Consider the following 25,176-nt stretch of genomic DNA (forward strand, 5'->3'; position numbering starts at 1 on the left):
TCAGCCCAGACACATAAATAGATGTCTTTGGTGAGGGCCCATCCAAGGAGGCTCTTCCTTTTCCCCTTTGGGCTGAGCAGAATCCACATTCTCCAATGCTTGGGAAAGACCAAAAGAGAATTAGAAATAATAGAACCCATTGCCCTAGCTCCAACCCTAATGATAAAAATAGTAATTATAATACACAGTTACTAATACTAAGCAATAATAAATTAGAATAAGTATAATACAAAGATAATTATACGTATAATACAATGATAAATAATAATAAATACTTATTTAATAATAATGATAATATAATTGAAATGTAAAGCTATTAATAATACAGTTTATAGATAAAGCTAGTGCAATATACATTGTAACTGCTCTATAAGGCTAATTATCATAATACTTTATAGGTTTTATCCTAATGGTAATACCCACAGTAATGAGCAGTAAATAACTCAACTAATGGAATAACATAAAATATAATAAATAACAAGATGTCTTTGGCTGCAGGTGACTCTTCCTATTTTGGTTGAGGTCTATTGCAGGGCTAGAAAAGAAACGCAGTGAGATACTGACCCATCAGCTCCTGAGACCCTTGGGCACTCAGCTCTGGCACATGCTGCAGCCTTGGGGTTGTACATGGAAACAAAGAACTGGAGTGGCTGGGTGAAGTTCTGTGGCCTGCAATGTGCAAGAGTCAGACTAGATGATCATGACGGTTCCTTCTGGCTTTAAAGTCTAGGAGGCTATGAGACTGTTACACAGGCCAGAGGATCTTTATCTCCAGTAAGGATCATTTTTCTAGTTATAGCAGCTAATGTAGGCACAGGCACTGGCTTCTTCCTGGCCCTGGGGATGCTCAACTCCCCACTCTGCCCTTTCTTCTCGGTTCCACTGGCACTAGAGGCTGAGCGATCATGCCAGGGTGATTGAGGAAAGGTACTGGGGAGTCTGAGGATGCTGAGGGATGATGCCGGTAACACTGAGGACACCCAGGAAGGTGCTGGGGTCACTGAGGATGCCCAGAGAAGGTGCCAGGGAAACCAAGGACACCATGGGATTGCGCCAATAAGATGGACGATGCTATAGAATCATGCTGGGGAGACTGAGAACACCATGGGACCATGCTGGGGAGACTGAGGGATGGTGCCAGGGAGATCCAGGATATTGAGGGAAGGTGTCAGAGATCTAGGAGGCAGAGGGAAGACACTGGGAAGCATAGGTGTTGACTTTTATTTATCCCTAGGGGTGCTCCACCCTGGCTCCGCTCTGAGGCCCTGCCCATGAACCTTTGAAATCAATTCTTCAGAAGATTACACCCCAAAGTAAAGTTCATCCAAGCTGTGAGGAAGGGGTCATGGAAGGAAAATTGTGAAGGAAATTTCATGCTGGCTTCTTCCATTGGTGGTGTTTGATAACATGCAAATTGATCTGTTTCCTGCAACCTCCTCCCCCTGCTGTCTTGATGGTCCTGTTTACCTTCTGTGTAATTTGCACTGCCATTGTCTTATCATGTACGTTGGAGATGCCTTCCAGGTGACAGAACATTCCTTTGTTTAGGGTGGGGTAACTTTAGTTTTGCCTGACAGGCACACTTTGATAACATAATTTCCAATATGCTTGTAATTTTGATTTTTGTCCTCCATACATACACCACACAATAATATTAATGATCAGTATGATATTAACTTTCAGTTGATATCTTGCATGACACCTTTTAGATACAGGGTATGACATTAGTGAGTTGAATATACTGGTCAAGCCAGCTGATTCTCACAACAAGATACCAATGAGCCCCTTGTCCTCTTGCATTGGGATGCTGTTAGGATCACAGCTGTCCCATCATATCCATTGCAATCTCTAGTTTTGCAGAATGAAGGAAAACGAGTGGTTCCCTCCATTCTGGAAGCACTTTCAGCAATGAAGACATGGATCCATATGGTACTTTTGCTAGCTCCAAACCAGAGAGGGAAGTAGGCTCATTCCTTGCACTGAAGAACCCTTCTTCAACACCAAGAGAGCCTTTTATCCTTATGGCACTGACACAGGTGAAGAATTTTCCGCAGTCCATTTTCTTGTTCCAGATCCAGAGGCTGGTGTTACTGAGGCTCTGGAATTTTTATCTTGACTTCTGAAGAGGGCCTTTCAGCAGAGGATGGGATTTTGTGGCCCTGCATGGAGTTCCTCAGAATTGGAGAATTCCGCTGCTAAAGCATCTTTCAAAAGAAGGCCCTGTAAGTGGTTCTTCCTTTCTTTCTTGGCCTTTCATGGAAAAAGATCTACGAACAGGGCACTGGGAAGGAGAATGTTCTTCACCAAGGCAGCTGCTAAGGCCAGGAAGGTTGGTGCACAGGAGATGACATACCTAAACTACAACTTCTGGATGGTCATGTCCAACATATCAGATCCAACTGGGAACTACATGCAGAAGGCTCCAGTGATCCTGCAGCACCACAAGGCATCTGTCCAGACTGAGAATGTGCAGCGCTCACCCTAGAAAAATTCCAGTTACTGGTAAAATATCCCCAAAAACTCTCCTCCATTTCTATCCCCATCCCTGCTGCTCAGCCTGACATTCTGAAATCCTCAAAGCAGCCAAACACCAGACCAGCCCCTCAAAGGAATCCATCCTCCTCCTCCTCCTCCTGGTGCTGAGTGAACCAACTGAACTGAAAGATGCAGTTCCAGGTCCACAGCAATTCCAGTGCTGCCAGACTCAAAAGAGCAAAAGTCATGAGATCTGGCCCCCAAGTCATGAGATTTTTAAAAAAATCTAATCATGTTTTTAGTCTTTTGACTTTTAACTCCCCCCTACTCTTCTGCCAATGTGTGTGGGTATTTCAGGTTGAAAAGTCAATGTTTAATGCACACAATATGAACATCTCTCCCTAAGTGCTCTCCCTGATCTTTTTATTAGATCTCAAGCACACATATATGCTGTAGCAATATGTTCAGAGCCCCCACAAACATTATAGTTACCCAAAGTCTGAGATGGTTTTAAATGATAAACAGCCAGGCTTCTGGAGGCCCTCCTTCCATCCATCTGACAGGGAGTAAAGGTGTCAGCTCCTTGCCCAAAGAAAAGTTCCCTCAGATTGCTCCAAGGTGTTTACTTTTACTTAATCTTTTATGGCTAACACAAACTCATAACTCAGAGCAACCCCTAGGGGATTACCATAGTAACCTGTACTGGGTCACCAATTCTCCTAGCTTTAACCAATTACTCATTATCTCTTATCAACAATACATTCCTAGTATTTCTAGCCATAATAAACTTATATGTCAGGGGCACCAAATTCAAGGTTGCTGTCCACTTACTCTATTCCATTCTTGTCGTCTGTTAACTCTTTTCCCCTCCTCGCATTCTGATTAGCAAAGCTGCAACTGCAGCAATTTGGCCTGGCCTATGAGAGTTGTCAAGGTTCCTTCCCCACTCTGAACTCTAGGGTACAGATGTGGGGACCCGCATGAAAACCTCCTATTCTGCTGAGCCTTTGCCTTCTCCATCTCCAGTGCATGCTTCCTCTCTTTTTCCTTCTCCATCTCCATCTGTCTGAGTTCTACCCATCTTTCATGTTAGAATCATAGAATCATAGAATATCAGGGTTGGAAGGGACCTCAGGAGGTCATCTAGTCCAACCCCCTGCTCAAAGCAGGACCAATCCCCAATTAAATCATCCCAGCCAGGACTTTGTCAAGCCTGACCTTAAAAATTTCTAAGGAAGGAGATTTCCCCACCTACCTAGGTAACGCATTCCAGTCCTTCACCACCCTCCTAGTGAAAACGTTTTTCCTAATAGCCAACCTAGACCTGGGGCCCAAAACTGGACACAGTACTCCAGATGAGGCCTCACCAATGTCGAATAGAGGGGAACGATCACGTCCCTCGATCTGCTGGCAATGCCCCTACTTATACATCCCAAAATTCCATTGGCCTTCTTGGCAACAACAGCACACTGTTGACCCATATCCAGCTTCTCGTCCACTGTAACCCGGAGGTCCTTTTCTGCAGAACTGCTGCCTTGCCATTCGTTCCCTAGTCTGTAGCAGTGCATGGGATTCTTCCATCCTAAGTGCACTTGTCCTTGTTGAACCTCATCAGATTTCTTTTGGCCCAATCCTCCAATTTGTCTAGGGCCCTCTGTATCCTATCCCTACCCTCCAGCGTATCTACCTCTCCTCCCAGTTTAGTGTCATCTGCAAACTTGCTGATGGTGCAATCCACACCATCCTCCAGATCATTAATGAAGATATTGAACAAAATCGGCCCCAGGACCAACTCTTGGGGCACTCCACTTGATACCGGCTGCCAACTAGACATGGAGCCATTGATCACTATGCGTTGAGCCCGATAATCTAGCCAGCTTTCTATCCACCTTATCGTCCATTCATCCAGCCCATACTTCTTTATCTTGCTGGCAAGAATACTGTGGGAGACTATGTCAAAAGCCTTCCAAAAATCAAGAAACAACACGTCCACTGCTTTCCCCTCATCCACAGAGCCAGTTATCTCATCATAGAAGGCAATTAGATTAGTCAGGCATGACTTGCCCTTGGTGAATCCATGCTGATTGTTCCTGATCACTTTCCTCTCCTCTAAGTGCTTCAGAATTGATTCCTTGAGGACCTGCTCCATGATTTTTCCAGGGACTGAGGTGAGGCTGACTGGCCTGTAGTTCCCAGGATCCTCCTCCTTCCCTTTTCTCTTTCCTCAGCCTCAAATCTGGCTAATTCCAACTTCTGTTGAACAGTGCAGTCTGTCATCTTAACCTCACTGTTTTTAACTGACTTTACACCTGAGAGTTAGAAAGAAAACAAAACAAAAAAAACCTTGGCTTGTAAAATTTTGCTGTGCTGTCCGGATACCTATGTTCTCTGATAGTGATTGTCAGCCTACAGAAAAATCCTTTAAAAAAACCCCTAACACCTTTGTCTCCAGGTAAATAGACAGAAAACCCCTCTAGTTGCTCTTAGGAAAAAAAAAAAAACTTCTTCAGGTCTGTGAAGACTTATGAATTTCGCTGCAGGAGGTTAACTACCCTACCTTTAGGTCGAGAAAACTCCAGCTCACAAAAGACAATTCCCTTTTGTCTCTGCTCTGGCTCCAAAGCAGAGAAAAAAAAACCTCTAACTGCTTTTAGCTTAAAAGCTGCTTTCCAGCAGCCCAAAGGAAAAAAAAATATTTCCTTTTAAAATCTATGCTTCTGGTTCAAAAAATCTCAAATTGATCTCAAAATGATTTCAAGTTAATCCCACTGCTCTGCCACCATGTCAAGGTTCCTTCCCCACTCTGAACTCTAGGGTACAGATGTGCAGACCTGCACAAAAACCTCCTAAGCTTATTTTTACCAGCTTAAGTTAAAACTTTCCCAAGGTACAAACTATTTTCCTTTTCCCCTTGGACTTTATTGCTGCCACCACCAAGCGTCTAACAGATATATAACCAGGAAAGAGCCTACTTGGAAATGTCTTTCCCCCCAAAATCCTCCCCAAACCCTACACCCCCTTTCCTGGGGAAGGCTTGATAAAAATCCTCACCAATTTACATAGGTGAACACAGACCCAAACCCTTGGATCTTAAGAACAATGAAAAAAGCAATCAGGTTCTTAAAAGAAGAATTTTAATAGAAGAAAAAGTAAAAGAATCAGCTCTGTAAAATCAGGATGGTAAATACCTTACAGGGCAATTAGATTAAAATCATAGAGAATCCCTCTAGGCAAAACCTGAAGTTACAAAAAGACACAAAAACAGGAATACCCATTCCATTCAGCACAGCTTATTTTCTTAGCCATTTAAACAAACAGAATCTAACGCATATTGAGCTAGATTACTTACTAAGTTCTAAGACTCCATTCCTGTTCTGTTCCCGGCAAAAGCATCACACAGACAGATAGAGAGAGACTTTGTTTCTCCCTCCCTCCAGCTTTTGAAAATATCTTGTCTCCTCATTGGTCATTTTGGTCAGGTGCCAGTGAGGTTATCCTAGCTTCTTAACCCTTTACAGGTGAAACGATTTTTCCTCTGGCCAGGAGGGATTTTAAAGGTGTTTACCCTTCCCTTAATATTTATGACAAGAGTCCTGACAATTATTTCTAGCTATGTGGTGTTCTGCTTTTATTTAATGGTGGCTAAATACCACCCAAATGTCTGTGGTTTAGTTTGGTCAAGTTCTGAGGTTACACTCATGGCTTGAATGCTAGCTGCAGTTGCAGCATCTGAGTAAACAGTTCTCTTAATAAAGAGTTAGTTTTACAAGCATGGAGTCCTTTCATGTTATTCCCCATCGTGCCGTACATGAAATTGGGTATGTTATGGTGCATAACAGAGAAAGAATCTGAAGATCTAATATTTCCAATGTAAAAAAATCAGCAGGAAAAGATGTTTTTTTAAAAAGTCAATAGCAGTTTTTATACATAGGAGAGGAATAGTAAAGCGGGGGGTGGGGAGGGAAGAAATGTTAGCTGAAGTGCACATTTAATTTCTATATCTAAAAATAGAATAATTTAAATTATAAAATATTAACGTTAACTGATGTGCTAGGATGATGTGGGCTGTAGGTGTTTGTGGTGGTCTGGCCTTCCTTTCTGCCACCTACAGCTGGCTTGTTTAGAAGCACAAACCAGTTTATGTAATTCAAAGTGACAAACCAGACAAACTCTCAGGCCAGATCAGTACAGGATGTTTGTTTTACTACAGCTTTACTAACAACCTACCCATAAGTTTTAAAAATAACCAAAGAACAGTAACAATAGTGATATGAGTATGTAGCTGTGAGTCCTTTGCTTTGTGTGTACTGCACCGTTTTATTAAGAACTGCTGAAACAGACATTTTGAGAGGTAGAGTTGCTACATACAGCTTGTTAGAACGCACACACTGTGCTCTTTAAGGGAGACTTTCTAGCTTCTCTCTCTTCTTTTTCTTTCTTCCTTGTAGGGTATCTGTTTGCTTTATATGTAGTAAAGATGTGGACGGGCTCTAAAACCATAAGGCAAGAGAAAGTGAAGCAGCAAGGAATAGGGATCCTGATAAAAGCCCAGAGAAGTCAATGGGAGTCTTTCCAATTCATTTACTTCAGTGGGCTTTGGATCAGGCCCTAAGAGAAGAAAGGAGAAAAGTGAAAGGCCAGATTTTCAAATGTGTTTAAGCCCTAAAGATGCAGATAGCACCTTATGGAATTTTCCGAAGTACCTAAACAGGTTAGACACCCAACCACCATTGAAATCAAGATACTGCAACAATGAAGGCCATGGGAGTTTTGTAATTTAGGCTCCAATTTAGTAAAGCACTTAACAGTTTAAACTTAACTTTAAACACAGTCTTAAATTTCATTGTAAGCAATGGAAAGATTCCCCTTGACTTCACTGTGCTATCTGGACAGAGATGAATTTAAGAATGTACGTAAGTGCTTTGCTGAATTGAGGGTCTAACTTTACCACCTGTTATCTGGATAATATTGATAACCCTGAAAGATATAGAGGAACTAGTCAGAGACATAAATGAGACTCTGGTAAGGGTTCTGAATTCTCTCTCTCCCACCTCTGACCCCCTAAACCGCTGTTCCAGTTGGAGCAAACAGTAGCAGGTGGTTAAAAAAATGGTAAGATCTTAGAAATTCCACAAAGGAGTTCAGACTAAAAACCTTAACTCCAAAATTAAATATCAAATCTCCCCTTAAATACTCCAGAACACTAGGTCTTGTGGAGGACAGCTGTGTTAAGCAACTCTAGAGATTCTAGCCCACACCATTTAAAAAATATTTCAAAAACTAAAAAACCAACAAACAAACCAAAAAAAAAAAACCAAACAAACAAACAACAAAATCCCTTAAGAATGTGAGAAACATTAGTATTGTAAATTCCATGGGTGAAATCCTGGCCCCACTGAAGTCAATGGAAATTCACTTCACTGGGACTTAGGATTCACCTCAAAGCTCTGAAACATCTTGATTCCTATGAAAATGTGTACACATGCAAAAAACCAGTAACTCCTTGTGGCCAGAGATTGTGAGTGAGAAATGTCAGGCAGACAGGTTTTGATCTGAGGAATTCAGAAGGGAGCTCCAAATATCATGCATACAGGACAGCTAATTAATTACAGGTTTAACTTTGTTTTTATAAAAGGCAACACAGCAGAAACCTTACATCTTAACATTTTGGCTTTGTGGGGTTCTTTGTTTGGGGGCTGTATACTCCTTTAATAACTTGCAAATGTGTGAAATTAAAAATTAAACAAGACTAGCTAGAATCTATGAAGCCACATACAAAAGATGTATGATAGCTTCCTTCCTTTGGAAAGACTGACCCTTCTGTAGAGCTATTGCAGCAACTGTGGTGGTGGGGGAGGGAGATGTAGGGTAAATACATCCCTCAACACCACAAAACCAGCTTGCTTTCAAACTGTCCCTCTCAGTATTAGTTTGTATTTTTCCATAAAGGTCTTTAGCTTAGAAGCAGAAATATCAATGTACCTTTATTTTCCAGGTAATGTGTATGCACAGCTATGTAACACTTCTTGGAATCAGATCTATGTTCAAACATCTGGATCTGAAAAGGTCTAGCCTGTGTGGCTATGGTTACAGTCGTCTTGGCTATAATCATCTTGGTGTAAATCATGTTGGGTCGGAGAGATAAATGCTTTAAGATTGAAGAGGAGAGACTCTCCTCAAAATATATTGCCTCAAAACAAAACAAGTAGCTTTGGGCCAAATCTGAGAACTGGGCCCTTTAGAGTGTTCCAAAACTTAACAGGGTACTTTTAAAGCTTACTTTTTGATTAAAAGTGTTAGTTATAATCATTCTAATTTTGCCATGATCCAATGAGAAATATTTTTAGCAAACATATTTGTCACCCCAGGGATGCTCCAGAATAAAAGCATTTGTTTTAAAAAGTAATGGTTTCCATCCATCCCTCATTGTTGAGGAGAGAACCTTCATTATACCTGGTTCACTTTCTCAAGTCTTCAAAACCAGGAAGACTAGAAACATGGGACCGACTATAATGTTGCCCTGCACCTTGTGTGGGTCACTTACACCAGTGCAAAGTACACGCAGAACGCTAGTGTGACATTTCACTCCATATTCTTTATGAAAATATGCTTATGATATGAATAGGACATAACTGAGATGTACTTTATGCAATATGGATCTTGTAAGGTATTATTGGAAAGGTTATGATTTACTGAATGTGATTATCCAATTTGTATGCCTGTATCATTTCTGTATCTGAAGTTAGGAATATTAATTATGTATCTGTATTTCAAATGTGTTACTTTGGGTGTCACCCCCCACCAGCGCTTCAGGTACAACAATGGAAAAGCCAGACAGGGCTAATGGGCCATTAGCAGAGACAATGGACTGTGAAAGAGCTTAGTCTTCCTGTGGATGCTGGAGAAGGCTTTTGATAGCATTCACAGGACCAGCCTATGGCGCATTCTGCAGGCATATGGAATCCCTTTCCATATAACCAACACCATTAAAAGCTTTATTTCAACTTTACATGCAGTGTTGATCACAGTGTGCTCAGTTTTGAAGTCAAAACAGGAGTACGACAGGGGTGTGTCATGTCTACAATCCTCTTCATCATTGCCATCGACTAGGTAATGCGGCGTATTGCAGAAGACATGCCAAGAGGCATTAAATGGACACTCTTCTCATCTCTTGAAAACCTGGACTTTGCAGATGATCGCTCTCCTATCACATACCCAACACCATATACAAGAAAAAACAACTCAACTCAATACATTCAGCCAGCAAATTGAACTGAAAATCAACAGCAATAAGGCAGATATCATGACTTTTAATATTGCCTCACCATCACCAGTACAGATAGAGGATTATGTTCTCACTAATGTAGAAACATTCACATACTTGGGCAGCACCATAACCAGGATGGTGGAACAAGCCAGGACATCCAGAACAAAATCAATAAAGCCAGGAACACCTTCAGGAGCTTAAATACAGGCTGGAAATCATCAAAATACAACACCAAACCCAAACTCAAGATTTATCAGAGCTGCGTACTTTCAACACTACTTTATAGTGCAGAATGCTGGGGAATGAGAAAGTATGACATGTCCAAACTGTCTTCATTCCATACAACCTGCCTCAGAAAATTCCTCCTTATCTTTTGGCCCAGAACAATTTCAAACCAAGATCTACTGACACAGTGCAGCCAAGAGGATCTGAGCACCATCACTGCCAGGAGGCGTTGGAAATGGATCGGTCATGTGCTTCGGATAGAAACTGATTCCATCACCAGAGTAGCAATAAAATGGACAACTGAAGACAAGTGAAAATGAGGCCACCCAAAAACAACAGGGTGAAGAGCTGTGGAAGCCAAGCTGAGAAACCTGGGACACAGCTGGGGAACCATTGAAAGACCTGCCAGCAACAGACAGGAGTGGAGGAGCTTCGTCACTGCCCTAAACGCCAAAAACGTAATAGGAACATAGAATCATAGAATCATAGACTTTAAGGTCAGAAGGGACCATCATGATCATGTCTGACCTGCACAACACAGGCCACAGAATCTCACCCACCCACTCCTGTAATAAACCCCTAACCTATGTCTAAGCTATTGAAGTCCTCAAATCATGGTTTAAAGACTGCAAGGTGCAGAGGATCCTCCAGCAAGTGACCCGTGCCCCATGCTACAGAGGAAGGCAAAAAACCTCCAGGGCCTCTGCCAATCTGCCCTAGAGGAAAATTCCTTCCCGACCCCAGATATGGCCATCAGCTAAACCTGAGCATATGGGCAAGACTCACCAGCCAGACAACCAGAAAAGAATTCTCTGTAGTAACGCAGATCCCACCCCATCTAACATCCCATCACAGGCCATTGGGCATATTTACTGCTAATAGTCAAAGATCATTTAATTCCCAAAATTAGGCTATCCAATCATACCATCACCTCCATAAACTTATCAAGCTTAGTCTTGAAGATGATGATGATCAGCTCTTACAAATGGGTATTACTGGCTTGGACTAACCAACAGAGCAAAGGGATGGGAGTGGTATATAAGCTATTTCAGCTGTGGCTGGCAGGTGTGGGGGATGTTGACACATCTGGCTGATCAAACCTAGAGAAAAAATCAAATCTCCCAAAGCAGAGTTGAGGAAGTGGTACTTGCTGGTTAGTTTTGATTTGGGGTGAGGTAGGTTGTGTGTGTGAATGCATGTATATATAAAAGGGGGACAGACACTATCGGTGGCCCTGTTACTTAATTTAAATGCCAACTTCACAATGGAGTCAACTTTATTCCCATGTTTTCACCCTCTCCAGAATTCCATTGAAAAATGATGGCCAAAACTTGAACTGTGCTTACCTTAGCATGAAGCAAATGGCTACTGTCGACTGTGTGTTTCTAAGGACTTGTCTACACTTGAAATGCTGCAGCAGTTCAGCAGCATATCTGCACTGCTGTAGGCCAAGTGGACACTGCACACTTACTGTGGTATAACTACGTAGCTCGGGGGGGGGGGTGAAAAATATAGTTATACTGACCTTAACCCCCCATGTAGACCGCACTATGGGGGTAGCTCTCTTGCTGACATAGCTATTGCCTCTCAGGGAGGCAGAGTTATTAAATCGATGAGAGAGCTCTCTCCTGTTGGCTTAGAGCATCTTTACACAGAAGCAAAGACTTCCCTGGGACTGACAACAGCATAATACCTCTATAGTTGCTACATTCAGCCTTGTAGCCTTTTTTGAACAGAGTCAGAATAATTCCCTTCTTCCAATCATCAGGAATGATACTGGTGTGTCAGATTGTCTGGAAAAGCCTATGCAGTCATGGTACAATAATACTCTAACCTGTCTTCAGCAACTTAGTCAAATTCATTCAGCCCTTTGCTTTCGACAAACGTCTCGCAGAATTGCCACCTCATTTTTTTTCTTAGTTCCAACTGCTGTAAACATCTCTTCACTGATCCATGGTTGATATTTGAAGGGCTGAGGCCACAGCACCAAGCTGGCAGCAGTCAGCACTGCGGGCAGAGGAAGTGAGACTTCAATCTGTAATGTTTCAGTGCCCTTACACAGGTCAGAACAGAAAGCTATCTGATAGCTTGGATGTAATACGAGCTTGGATGTAATACGAGCTGCCTTCCCCACTCTGAACTCTAGGGTACAGATGTGGGGACCTGCATGAAAACCTCCTAAGCTTACTTTTACCAGCTTAAGTTAAAACTTCCCCAAGGTACAAATTAATTTACCCTTTGCCCTTGGAATTTCCACTGCCACCACCAAACTTTAACTGGGTTTACTGGGAAAATGTAGTTTGGACACATCTTTCCCCCCAAAATCCTCCCAACCCTTGCACCCCACTTCCTGGAGAAGGTTTGGTAAAAATCCTCACCAATTTGCATAGGTGACCACAGACCCAAACCCTTGGATCTGAGAACAATTTAAAGCATTCAGTTTTCTTGCAAGAAGACTTTTAATAGAAGTAAAGGAATCACCTCTGTAAAATCAGGATGGTAGATACCTTACAGGGTAATTAGATTCAAAACATAGAGAATCCCTCTAGACAAAATGTATATATTGTTATACAATAAGTTACAAAAAAGACACACAGACAGGAATAGTCATTCTATTCAGCACAGTTCTTTTCTCAGCCATTTAAAGAAACCATAATCTAACACATACCTAGCTAGATTACTTACTAAAGTTCTAAGACTCCATTCCTGTTCTATCCCCGGCAAAAACAGCATACAGACAGACACAGACCCTTTGTTTCTCTCCCTCCTCCCAGCTTTTGAAAGTATCTTGTCTCCTCATTGGTCATTTTGGTCAGGTGCCAGCGAGGTTACCTTTAGCTTCTTAACCCTTTACAGGTGAGAGGATTTTTCCTCTGGCCAGGAGGGATTTTAAAGGGGTTTACCCTTTCCTTTATATTTATGACACGAGCTTTTGGTTGAATTGCACTAATTTTGGCCCATTCACTGTCTGCATTCAAAGGTGAAGAAGCAGTTTTGTCAGTAGAAGTTGATGGTCAGTGTCAAGTGGAGCACCTCTGTGAAGGCGTACATCAGTGACCATTGACCACCAATGATTGTGAATGAGGACATGATCAGTAACAGTCACAGTGAAACCATCTGGGCTGTACCAGGTCAGTTTGTGAAACCTTGGATGACAGAAGAGCAAGTCAATGGTCACCCTGTCATTGGCAGCTGCAAATTCCAGCAATCACTGTCTGTCCCTGTTCTTCTGCCCAATACCAAACTTCCTGAGAGTACTCACCCAGGTGTCATTATCTTTTCCTTCCTGAACATTAAAGTTACTCAGGATCATGATAACATCTCTCATGATGACACATCTTCTTGGAGTTTCACTGAGGAATAACTGCAGTTGCTGGTAAAAATCATCTCCAGCCACATCATTGGCCTTGTACCATATACTGTGATGGTGGTAAAATGTCCAGAGCTGGTAAGGAGTCAGATGCTGCTAAGTCACTCACTAATCACCTACCAACCTGCAGTGCCCATCGGTCATTGTGGGAAAGTACAATAGCCACCCCTTGCTGGAGAAACCTATCGGGGCAGCCTGACAACAAAAATGTATAGTGCTCAACATTCTTTTCCCTGGCCATCACACTTCAGATAAAATGCAGATATCAACATTCAGACTTTTCAACTGCTTGACAAGGAAGATGGCTTTATCTGTTTCAGACAGTGTTTGAATGATCCTGGCACAAATTTTACATTTGCCCCGAACATATAGCATACCGGAATGGCACTTTTGCAAGGTTTCATTGGTAATTTTTGCCTCAGTGGCAGAGAAACTCTTGGCTGTTTCATCTACAAGGACAATCAACTAGATCATCACAGGTGGTCAGCTTCAGTATAAACACCCTCACGATGTGAACATACCAATCCTTCTTGTTAGTGTTCTTTCAAAGTGCACTGAAGTCAGTGGAAGAGTTCTGTTGGCTTCAATGGGCTTTGGATCAGGCTTTCCTTGCCTTTTTCTTTCCTGCCTGCATTACTGCCCCCCTTCAGTTTCTGCACCCAGTAACATTCACCCTTACTCACCATCCTCTTCTCAGTTAGTCCCTCCCTCCAGTCTCCCTGCAAGAGTCTTTCTTCCATTTATAACATTTACACTTCAGCCTTCTTGCCCACATTCATGAGAGATTATGAGAAAAATGTCTTTGCTGGGTAGCTCTTTGCTGACATAATTTGGCATGAGCAGTCAGCAAACAGCACTGTGGTTTTAGCAAACTTTAATGCTTTGGCCACTATGTGAATGTCACTGCAGGAAGTGGAGAAAACTTCTGTATCTGATCACACTCTTTCCTGTCACTGCCTGTGAAATGTGCCTGGTATTGCTTTTTAATACAAACCAATTTCAATTGTACAAAGACCAGGCTGTGACATTGGGCGATGTCAGGGGAGTGAAACTGGTATAAAACTGGAGTGATTGCAGTGGGGAATCAGGCCCAGAGACTTTAACAATCTGAATAAAAATCCCATCTATTTTCAACTGTCCTTCCATGCCTGCCCAAGTTCCCCTCCCAACTGATGTCAGAATCCAATGAGTTCTCTCATCTCATAAACTATTTCAGTATTTTCCATTCACTTTGCACTCACTTTGTTTTGGGGGAAATGACTATGTATGGTGCCAGGCCATGGGGAATCAGGCCCATAGAGTCAGAAGTCAGTGTTCTATATTGGTGTGTTACTGCTCAGAAGCGTCTGGTCTCTCCAGCCCTTCAGGAGTCTTGTTTCAGCTCTGTCTTTAAATGGGGGCAGGGGAGGGGTTGTTGAATAGCATCCAAGACTCTAAGGTAGAGTCCACACCACCAGATAGGAATACCTACCCACACCCTCTCTCTCCTTTTCACTAGGATTTAGCCCCTTACCCCCTGCTTAGCAAGTGCAGTTCAATTGAGGGTAACCTCCTCAGTCAGCGCAGGCTAAGCACAGTTCTGCTGCCCTTTGCTCAGACAATAAGGACAACAATATAATAATTTCCCCTGCATTCAAATTTAAAAATTTTATTAAGATTATGTTGAGAGAAAAAGAAAACGGTACAGAGTTCAAGCATAGAAGTTTCTGGTTATCAGGGAATAAGGTACAGATTATCAAGGGGTGCGAAATTCAGTTTAGGAGCTGGTGGCATAAGGAATACATGATCTGCAATCTCCCCGATTGGGGGTAAAAGTTTAACCGGTCAAAATACAGACATTGAGATATGGGGGTATGTTGTTCATATAATGGCTTTGTTCAGGTGTGGAGTATAAGCGGATACGATGATAGAGATGGATCTACCCTCATTTGGTGGGATTTAATGTTCAGTGAGTTTATGGTTCCAGTTCATATGGTCCAGTGGAAAAAGCCTCTCAGTCCCTTTCCCATAGTAGATGCACGATGTCGTACCAGCTCACACCGTCTGGTACTGTCGGTGGCCGGTGATGTGTTCGATGTAGATGTCCCTGGACCATCGGATGGTGTCCGAGACCATGAGGCGCCGCATGAGCCGTGCGTAGCGTCGACCGATCCCACAGGTCCGCAGCACACACTCGTTGTAGGGGTCCCAAGCGCCCGAGGCTCCAACGATCAGGGCATCCATCTGCACCTCGTAGCCCTTCGCTCTCAGGGTTTCGGCCAGAGGGGCGTATTTTTCCAGCTTACGAGCCCAGGCTTCTCGGAAGGCCGGGGTCCTGTTCTCGAAGGAGACCGTGATGTCGACGAGGATGATCTTTTTCTGGGCCTCGTCGGTGACAACCACGTCGGGTCACAACTGGCTGTCAGTACCGGGGATGGCGCCATTCACGGCGATCTCCCCCAGGCGCGGTGCGATGGCTTTCACTAGGTGGTTCTGGATGGCGTTGTGGCACAGCTGCCAGGCTCTGGAGTGGGGCTTGCAGCTGCACAGGACGTGGGGCAGGGTCTCGTTGGAGTAGCCACACTTCCTGCAACGCTTGTCTCGGTTCCCGTGGTGGACGGCTCCGTTGAGCAGGATGCAGTTGAGCCGGGCACGGTGGATGAACCGCCAGTCGGCGAAACGGGTGAAGCCGCCCCCGGCGAGGAAGTGGTTGCTGGCGTCCCACTTGCTGGTCAGTTCGAAGGCTTTACCCTGGTCCGGTTTACGCTTCAGGGTTTCCATGTACAGCGAGTGGGTGGCTGCCTTCAGGGTCCTCTCCAGCATGCCCCTGGCACTTGGGGTGTCGATGGTGTTGCCCTCAGACCTGATCTGCGGCACCAGGACTCCCAGCTCCTGGCGCTCCTCGCACCACTCCCAGCGGCAGCCGATGCGCTTCCCCAGGCGACGCGTGGCTTTGCGAGCGCGGGATCACAGTGAAGCGATGTCGCGCCCGTCCCGTCCGAATTCGCCATCCAGGAAACCGCTCAGGAAGCTGGCAGTGTCTTGGCTGGAGGGGGCTCTGCCAACCTGCTTCTTTGTTGCGTCATGGAGGGCGTTTGCTGCGATGTTCCTTACCATGGTGTCAGAACACGTCAGCAGGCGGAAGGCGTGGGTGATCACGGCGATGTCACATAGGTCACCCATGCGGGGGACATTGGCACCACCATGCCTGTGGGCGATATAGACCAGCTCGTTGCTGGCTCTCTGGGGAAGGAATAGCCACTTCTTCACCAGCTGCTGGACGATCTTGTCTGCCTTGTTGAGGGGCATCTTTGCCTGATTTGTAACCCAACACCAGCCAAAATGGATCACTTTAGCAACACAGCTCTGTCTGCTGGATAGCTAGGCAGAGTAGGTGTGTTCATATAAATACAAGTATCAGGGTGTAGCCGTGTTAGTCTGTAACCACAAAAACAACAAGGAGTCTGGTGGCACCTTAAAGACTAACAGATTTATTTGAGCATAAGCTTTCGTGGGTAAAAACCTCACTTCTTCAGATGCATGGAGTGTAAATACAGTCTGCTCCTGAAGTCTTTTCCCCTCCCCAGGTCATCATTAGCTGTCAGGGGAGAGCTCGTTCAGACCCTGTTACATATAAATCGGAACCCTTGGTCCCTAAAGAGAGTGGGTGTTATGTGTTCTGGAGACCTGTTTCATGGGGAGGCGGCTGCCTCATGATCCCTACAGATTCAGAGCTACATTTTCCAAAGACCTGAGATTTTAATTCAAGTCTTGGGCCCTGAAGAAACAGGCATAAGGGGAAAGTACAAGCTGAGCATCATGACTACAAAGTGTGATTGAAGTGCAAGTCATCAGATTTGGCCCAACATAGTGCCTGTGGGGAAGGGCAAGGAGGATGCCACGCTGGCATTTCTAAGGGGTCCTCCTGGTTTCAATTGTTCTACTGCGCTTCAAACTGTACCTGTAACTACCTGACCAAGTGACCGCCCCGACTCCCCCACACCACCCTACCCGGCTGCTGTGCAATTATTCATTTCACCAGCCGTGGTACATGAACCAGCCAGAGACAAAGAGCAGTCACTCAGAACCTGGTCATTGCTGCTGAACACAGCACCAGCAACATCTTCAGAGCTCACTCCTGAGCCAACCCAACCCCAGGCAGGAGGGGAAAGGGAACAGAAACAGGAAGAAAAGACTCACAAGACCCTCACAAAACACACAAGGCTCTGAGTTGCTACAGAGAATTCTTTCCCAGGTGTCTGGCTGGTGGGTCTCACCCACATGCTTAGGGTCTAACTGATCACCATATTTGGGGTCAGGAAGGAATTTTCCACCTGATCAGATTGGCAGAGACCTGGAGAAGGGGTTTCACCTTCCTCTGCACCATGTGGCATGGGTCATGTGCTGGTTTGAACTAGAGTAAATGGTAGATTTTCTGTAACTTGAGGTCTTTACATCATGATTTGATGACGTCAGTAACTCAGCCAGAGGTTATGGGCCTATTGCAGGAGTGGGTGTGTGGTGGCCTGTGATGTGCAGGAGGTCAGACTAGATGGTTATGATGGTCCCATCTAGCTTTAAAGTCTGAGACCCAGAAATGGAGCAGAGTCCAACTGAACACCCAGCAGGAGTCACAGGATATAGGGACACTGGGATAAATCCAGCAAGAATATCCCTGTTTGGACTTTCCTGGAACCATGTACAAGTATACACACACACACACACACACACACACACACACACTTGACATACTGTTGGACAACAGCCATATCCATATGCAGGATGTGACAGGGAACATGTGGCATATGAACAAGGACATTGCTGGGATCAGTCTCCCACCTCTGCTGCTGCCATATGCATAGAGCAGTCCAGGAGGGCCTGTCCCAGGACATGGAATCAGTAGCATAGGTGTCCATACCACAAAGGTGCAGGTATAACCCTGAGAGTGTATGTTCCCAGTGCACAGGGCCCAATCCTTCCCCCACCCCACAGTGGCCATAACTGCAGTTTGGGATTTCATATCCTGTGGCACAGTTTTGGCCTCTCTTGGAGTCAGACTGGGGATGACTCAGGAAATTTCAACCCTCATGCAAATTTCATCCCTGCCCGGGGAGAACATCCATTCTGACTGGCTGCCTTCCCCACAGTTTAACTCAGGCTCTTGTTGTGCCTGACACACTTCCTGCTGTGACTCTAGGGGAAGGTCAGAGATATGCACAGTAGGAACAAGGCAACATATTTATGAAATCATCTTTTTGGCCCCAATTTAGCAAAGAACTCAAGCACATGTGAATTATCACATCCCTTTTCAGCAAAACTCTTCAGCACATCCTTCATTTTAAGCAGATACATAATCCTATGGAGATTCAATGAGACTATTCACATTCTTGCTAGTATGAACTCAGCCTGAGGAGGTGAATAGTGAATTAAACCAGCCATGACTGTGGCTGGTAGGAGGCACCTATGATCCTGAAGCGAGGCAGTAGTCACAAGGAAATGATCATAGCCAATCTGCTGTGTAGTTTCCCCTAGAAGTTCTCAAGAGACCTGCCCCTGCTCCCTTCCTGTATGTACTTGCCGTCTGTAGTTGCCTGGCAGTAAAGCTCATACTCTAGAGACCTAGAGATGGAGGATAAGGCTGGTTGTGGTTACACAATCCCACAATTCAAAGAAAGGAAACAAAGCTCCTACACAGGTAGGATTAAGGCACGTGTATGTTTGATATAAAATACAGATATGGAGTTTATTTCCTGTGCTGTCTCTCTCCTCTCTTATCTTTCTCTGCACAGAATCAGACTTTCCACTCTGGGTAGGAGATACAAGTGAGAGCAAGATTTGGCTCTATCTTAATAAAAGTTTGGTTTAGTGTTGCTAGATGCCGATGCATTAGAAGCCACAGGTGAGGCACTCCGCTGTCTGATTCTGATCTCACCAGCATAATCCAGGAGTAATTTCACTGAAGCCAGTTTAGATACACTGCTGCAAGTGAGATTACTGTTGGGTGTCAAATCTCAAGCTGCTGAATATGAAATTCAAAGGGAAATATAGATCCTAGTGGAAATAGCTTTGTTTTTTTTTAATAGACTCCTAGGGGACAAGTTCAATTTCAAGTGTAAAGAAAATATTTCTGTGCAGCACCAGTATTATCTAAACTATTCTTGGTGTTTGCTTCTAACCTTGGATCTGTATAAAGTTGAGAGAGAAGACATAGGTCCAGATCCTCAAAGGTATTTAGGTGCCTAACTCCAACTAAAAGCAATGGGAGATAGGCACTTAAATACACTTGGAGATCTGGGCCATACAGCCTAATAAGAGCCTGAGTCTCAGCTGATATCAATCAAAGTAGCTTCAATGTCAGCTCCACTAACTTACACCAGCTGAAGATCTGGCATAGTGAATTAATCCTCACAACACTCCCGGAAAGCAGAAAATATTAAATGATTTGCCCAAGGTCATACATGAAGCCTGTGGCAGCAACATGAATAGAATTCCCATCTCCCAAACCCCTGTCCAACATCTTAGCTACAAGATCATCCTTCTGCTCCAGTCAGTTATCCCCTAACTTTTTTCTCAAAGTGGTATGTGATCTTGAACTTCCACCTTGCCAGTTCATCAGTGTAGGGAAGAAAAGTGCTAGTCTTCTCACGCTGCAAAACAACATAGTTTCTTCCAAGACAGTACCATACTTCCAGTGGACCTGAGCAGAAAGGCACATAATTTAACATCTTCTTTGAAGGACGCCACCCCAACCCACAATCTGCTTGTTGCTTAACAAAAAATTTACTCTGTCTTCTCTGAACAGCAGCACCTCTGTTCTGTATCAGGGTTCAAAAGGGACCTTTTAGCCTGGCTTGTAGACTCCTTTTTACCAATGGGCACCTCTCACCTCTATTCAGATCTAAACTACCCAGCTACTGACACTTATTGGAACAGAGCTAACGTACAGCCGCTTCTCTCTGCTGAAACCAAACTCTTTCATTTCTTATTGCCAGGTCCCTGCTCTCAGCAGCCAGGCTGTTGCATTGTTGCTCTAATTCTAGGGACTAAGGCACTGCTGCAAGGAGTTGCAATCGTCTTAGCTCTGCAAGGTGAGTGACACTGCCCAAATGGCACAGTCAATAAGTGTGAGTTCTGTACTGTATTGCCATTGGCATTTTGGGTTTGTGATGGGCAATTTCAGATGAGTGATTAATCTGATATCACTTTGATCTGAGGTTGAGAAGGGTGAAGGTCAACTCCAAAAGGTGTATTCGTTATATGGACCTGATTCTCCTCTCCCATACCTTGCTGTAAATCAGGAATAAGTCCAGTGAAGTCAGTAGAGTTTCACAGGTATAGTGAGAAGAATCATATTGTCAATATCTAGTTTTTTCCCAGTGACCATACTCTGCATAATAAAATGGTGCGGAGCTAGCCTGTCCCCTCCAGGCCTCATCTACCAACATTTTATCTGTCTACTTATAAGAACATAGGACTGGATGGGACCTCCTGGGTCATCAAGTCCAGTCCCCTTGCTATCACAGGCAATGCATGCTCCCATTACAGTAGTATACAAGTGCCTCACTAACAATAATGAATGAATCCTCACCACCACCTGTCAGGTAAGGGAAGTATCATTACCCCTATTTTACAGACAGAGAATATAAACACCTCATCTAAAGTCACAATGGAAGGCTGAGGGAGAGCTGGGAACCTAGATCTCTTACGTCCTAGCCCAGTACCTTAGCTGCAAAACCATCTTCCCCCTCATTTTATGTAACCAAAGTCCCTATTAACCATCAATTTATGTCCTTTTTTGTGTGTAAGCCTTGAGGGAGTGTTGTGAAAAGGCTGTGAAGACAGAGGCGTCACTAAGGCATAACACAAACCACACTTCAGTGGAAGATACCCATGGAGCTCACTCCTTGGTACTGAGCAGACTGAAAGAGAATCTGTGTGGAAATAAACAGGGTGAGGAGATAAAATATTTCTGCAAGAAGATGTTTGTTTGTCATATCTCTGGGTTCCATCATGCTCCAGTTGAAGTTAATAGCAAGACTCCCTTTGATTTCAGTGGGAGCAGGGGCAGGCAACGTAGTAGAAGGCTGCTCACTATGCGGAAGGTATGCTTACACTGCCCCGGGAGCAGTGTAATCCTAATATTCAGCCTACGGCCACATCCACATTGTAAATTAAGGGAGAGCACAAAACTGATCAAATGCAGGTTTCTACTGGTGGTGAACCCAAACGAGCAGTAATTTCTATGAATCTGGCAAGGAAAAGTCCTTTAAGTGCATATATTACAGTGGTGTGCATTTATTTTTATTTTAAAAGGGTAAATGGTACCTACATTTGATGCAGTTCTCAAACACCTGGAAAAGCTGCCAGCCTACTGTGGGCCTTGGTGTTCCAGGGGCTGAACGCCTCTGGTCTTTCAAGTATGTAGCTTTATTGAGACAGACCAGTGAAAGGCAATACAATACTAAGAGGTTTTTTTGCAGGTAAAATCAGGCCCACAAAAATTGTGCCTGCATTTTTTTGTGCCCATAGTTAGTTGAGCACAAAAATCCAAACAAAAATGTAGTTGCAGCTCAGTTATTTATGCCTCTAAATTGTTGGATTTGCCACCGTAGCTGTGGGTGCAAAAACTTAGGTGCATTTTTTCTGGGTACTACAAAACCGGAAAGCTGTCCTTTAATACCAAGGTATAAGGCAAGTTTCATTCAAGGATCTCAAAGGGTTTAACAAATATTACCAAAGCCTCACAACACCTCTACAAGACAGCATAAGTATTGTTATAATAATTTTACAGATGGGTAAACGAAGTCATAGATCGATAGGCTCAAATTTCAAGACTCTCCACTAATTTTGGGAGCCCAACTTGAGACATTGTCGACCTGAATTTCAGAGGTTCTAAGTAGCCACAACTCCATCTGAAGTGAATGTGTGCTGTGGATACTCAGCACCTCTGAAAAGCAGCCCCTAAAAGCCTCAGGCTGGGCACCCGAAGTGTTGAAAATGAGGGCCTAGGTGACTTCCCCAAGGTTATAGCAAGTTACGAGCAGAGTTCAGATCAGCATCTAGTTATCCTGATACTCAGTTTCCTTTCTTAACCACAGAACAGCAAAGCTTTGTATTGTTTGTGTGAAAAGCCTATAATATTGAGAATTTTCACAGGTATAAACTTTAAAAAATGTACTGATGTAAAGAATCGTAAAAGGACCAAAAATATACGAATGCCCTTGCAGGAGCAGAGTGTGAGCTCTGCCCCCCTGAGTGGCTGCTGCACAGCGGAAGGTGTTACTACTTCTCAGAGGAGAAGAAAATCTGGCAGGCCAGCAAAGATTATTGTGCAGCCAGGAAATCCAGCCTCCTGATTTTTGAAAGTGAGGCAGAAATGGTGAGTACTGAAGTATTGCCCTATTCTTCAAAGAGGAGCAAAACAGACACCACACTCCTGGATTTCAGCAAGAGACTTACATATTCAGGTTATCATCTCACCCACAGGGATTTTTCAGTACCCAATATGAAGATGCTAGTTTTCGCTGGATTGGATTAAATTTCAAAGAAGGAGGATGGACGTGGCTTGATGACCCCAAATTACAAGGATACAGGTCAGTGTTGTTTTTCTTCTTGAAGTTAAATTAGTTCTAAAGCAATTGGTTTGCCAAGCCCTAGTGCAAAATTTGCTGCTCCCATTGTGTCATTCCCTTTACCCTGATACCTCAGCCTAAGAAGGCTCTTGAGTGCTGAAGCAGGCTGAGCTTCATATACGTTTGCTTGAAAAGTACCAAAATCCCACAGAGCTGCTACTCACTTTTCCCTGGTCACGTTGTGTATCTCAGGTAGAAAGAGCACTACATGCCCTCCCTTAGCCTTTTGATACATCCTTTTCGGTTAGTGTTAGCCTCTGATTGAAACTAAACCCTGCTGATTTTTTCCACTCCACATTGCTGCCTCCCTCAGATTTCCCCTCACTCTCACACTCACTTTCCCATCCCCCCACTAATGCCTCCCCACACTTACACTTACCCCATTTACCATCTGCCACTGACCAGCAGCCTTCTAACTCTTTTCTCATGACTGGAACACTCACTCACTCACTCACAGTATCGCCAACCCCAAATGTTCAAAAATCATGAGTTAGACTCACCAAATATCATGAGATTGGCTTTAAAATCATGAGATTATGTACAAATAATAGATGTGGTGTGATTTTTATTTGCCTTCTGCTTTTTGAGCCTGCAGGGTGCTCTGGAGTCACATTTTGAAGCTTTCTCCGGAGCCCTCTTTTACCATTACCCCTGCCGTTTTCTGCTTCTTTCCGGTACTCAACTTCACAGTTCACATACCCAGCTACAATCCCACTCTCCCACTGTCTCTATTCTCTTCTTCTCTGTAAAACGTTTCTCAGTAAAACATTAAATCTCTCTCTCACTTTTCCTCTTTTCTGTAAAATCTGTTCATGCTTTATTTGAAGGATGTGGTATAACTGTGTATGTATTGAGCTGCAGCTAACATAACAAAGTGGTGAGAAGGCATGACAAGATTATAGGAAACTGGGTTACAGCAGCGCAGACAAACTTCTGGCGCTCTAGTAGGAGCAAGGGTTGGTTTGTGGGCAGAGATATCACCAGTGTGTGTGTGGCAGGAAAGCAGAAGAAGCCTTAACACTCATGGTGGGAAATGTTCCTGGTCTTGCTGGTCCTTGCTGAGAGCAAATGGAGACTTTCAAGGGGCACTGTTGTATCTTAAAAAGAAAAGGAGTACTTGTGGCACCTTAGAGACTAACCAATTTATTTGAGCATGAGCTTTCGTGAGCTACAGCTCACTTCATCGGATGCATACCGTGGAAACTGCAGAAGACATTATATACACAGAGACCATGAAACAATACCTCCTCCCACCCCACTCTCCTGCTGGTAATAGCTTATCTAAAGTGATCATCAAGTTGGGCCATTTCCAGCACAAATCCAGGTTTTCTCACCCCCCCACCCCCCTCCAAAAACCACACACACAAACTCACTCTCCTCCTGGTAATAGCTCATCCAAAGCGACCACTCTCCCTACAATGTGTATGATAATCAAGGTGGGCCATTTCCAGCACAAATACAGGTTTTCTTAAACTCATTGAAAACTCAAAATTTTGTGTGTGTGTGTTTAGGGTGGGATTCTGTCCAGCTTTAGTCAGTAGGCACCCATCAAGCCTCAGTTGCAACCCCTGTTTCTTACTATTTGCATTCCTGGTATCCATTTAGATATGGGGAGATGTGCTCTAACTGTACCAAAGCACTAAATCAAAACCTATCTCAAAAACTTACTGCTTCCTTCAACCAGCTTAAAAGTTAGGTAGAGATGATCCAAAATCAGAACTCTGTACCCAAACACACCTGAGCTTTGACGGTTTGGAGAAAATGGAACCCAGATCTGAAAATTCCCGATTTTGGGTTTGGTCTTGTAAATCCAAAAGCATAATGGGGCATCCTCAACCCATTTCAGAAGTTATTAGCTCACCTTTGAGATTTTTCCCCCCAGTTTTACCATGAAAGACAGAAAAGGTGGAGGGGGCTGTGCTGCTTTCAAGAAGCAGGAGATTCATGCGGATAGCTGTCATTCATCATACAAGTGGATCTGTAAGAAAAAGGCAACTCTGCTGGATTTCTGAAACATTGCAGGAGGACTGGCTGCATACGCAAGCCTTGTCACACTATATGTTCAAATGGATTGCTTCCCAATAGAGGGCACTTGTGACATTCTGTACTCCAAAGCAACATCCTAGCACCCCATATTCACCATGGTGATACAATTATATGTTTTGTACAAAGTATGCCTTGTAAGGTATCATTCTAAAAGTCTTGATGTGTTGAACAGTTATATTCTG

General features: G+C 43.9%; 1 protein-coding gene across 1 annotated transcript; it reads left to right on the forward strand.

Moving 5' to 3' along the window:
* Positions 1-18,941: 18,941 nt before the first annotated feature.
* Positions 18,942-24,960, forward strand: LOC140905782 (killer cell lectin-like receptor subfamily F member 1). The gene is made up of 6 exons (XM_073329258.1): positions 18,942-19,011; positions 20,309-20,404; positions 21,123-21,266; positions 22,544-22,695; positions 22,803-22,909; positions 24,831-24,960. The coding sequence occupies exons 1-6, from the start codon at positions 18,942-18,944 to the stop codon at positions 24,958-24,960; spliced, it is 699 nt and encodes a 232-aa protein (XP_073185359.1).
* Positions 24,961-25,176: the final 216 nt, after the last annotated feature.

Source organism: Lepidochelys kempii, chromosome 1, assembly GCF_965140285.1.
Source record: "Lepidochelys kempii isolate rLepKem1 chromosome 1, rLepKem1.hap1, whole genome shotgun sequence".
NCBI lineage: Eukaryota > Metazoa > Chordata > Testudines > Cheloniidae > Lepidochelys > Lepidochelys kempii.

Coding starts and splice junctions, on each gene's coding strand:
- LOC140905782 (XM_073329258.1), top strand. CDS start 18,942: ATGGAGGATAAGGCTGGTTGTGGTTACACAATCCCACAATTCAAAGAA. Junction 19,012..20,308: donor GAAACAAAGCTCCTACACAG/GTAGGATTAAGG, acceptor TCTTATTGCCAG/GTCCCTGCTCTCAGCAGCCA. Junction 21,267..22,543: donor TCTGTGTGGAAATAAACAGG/GTGAGGAGATAA, acceptor ATGCCCTTGCAG/GAGCAGAGTGTGAGCTCTGC.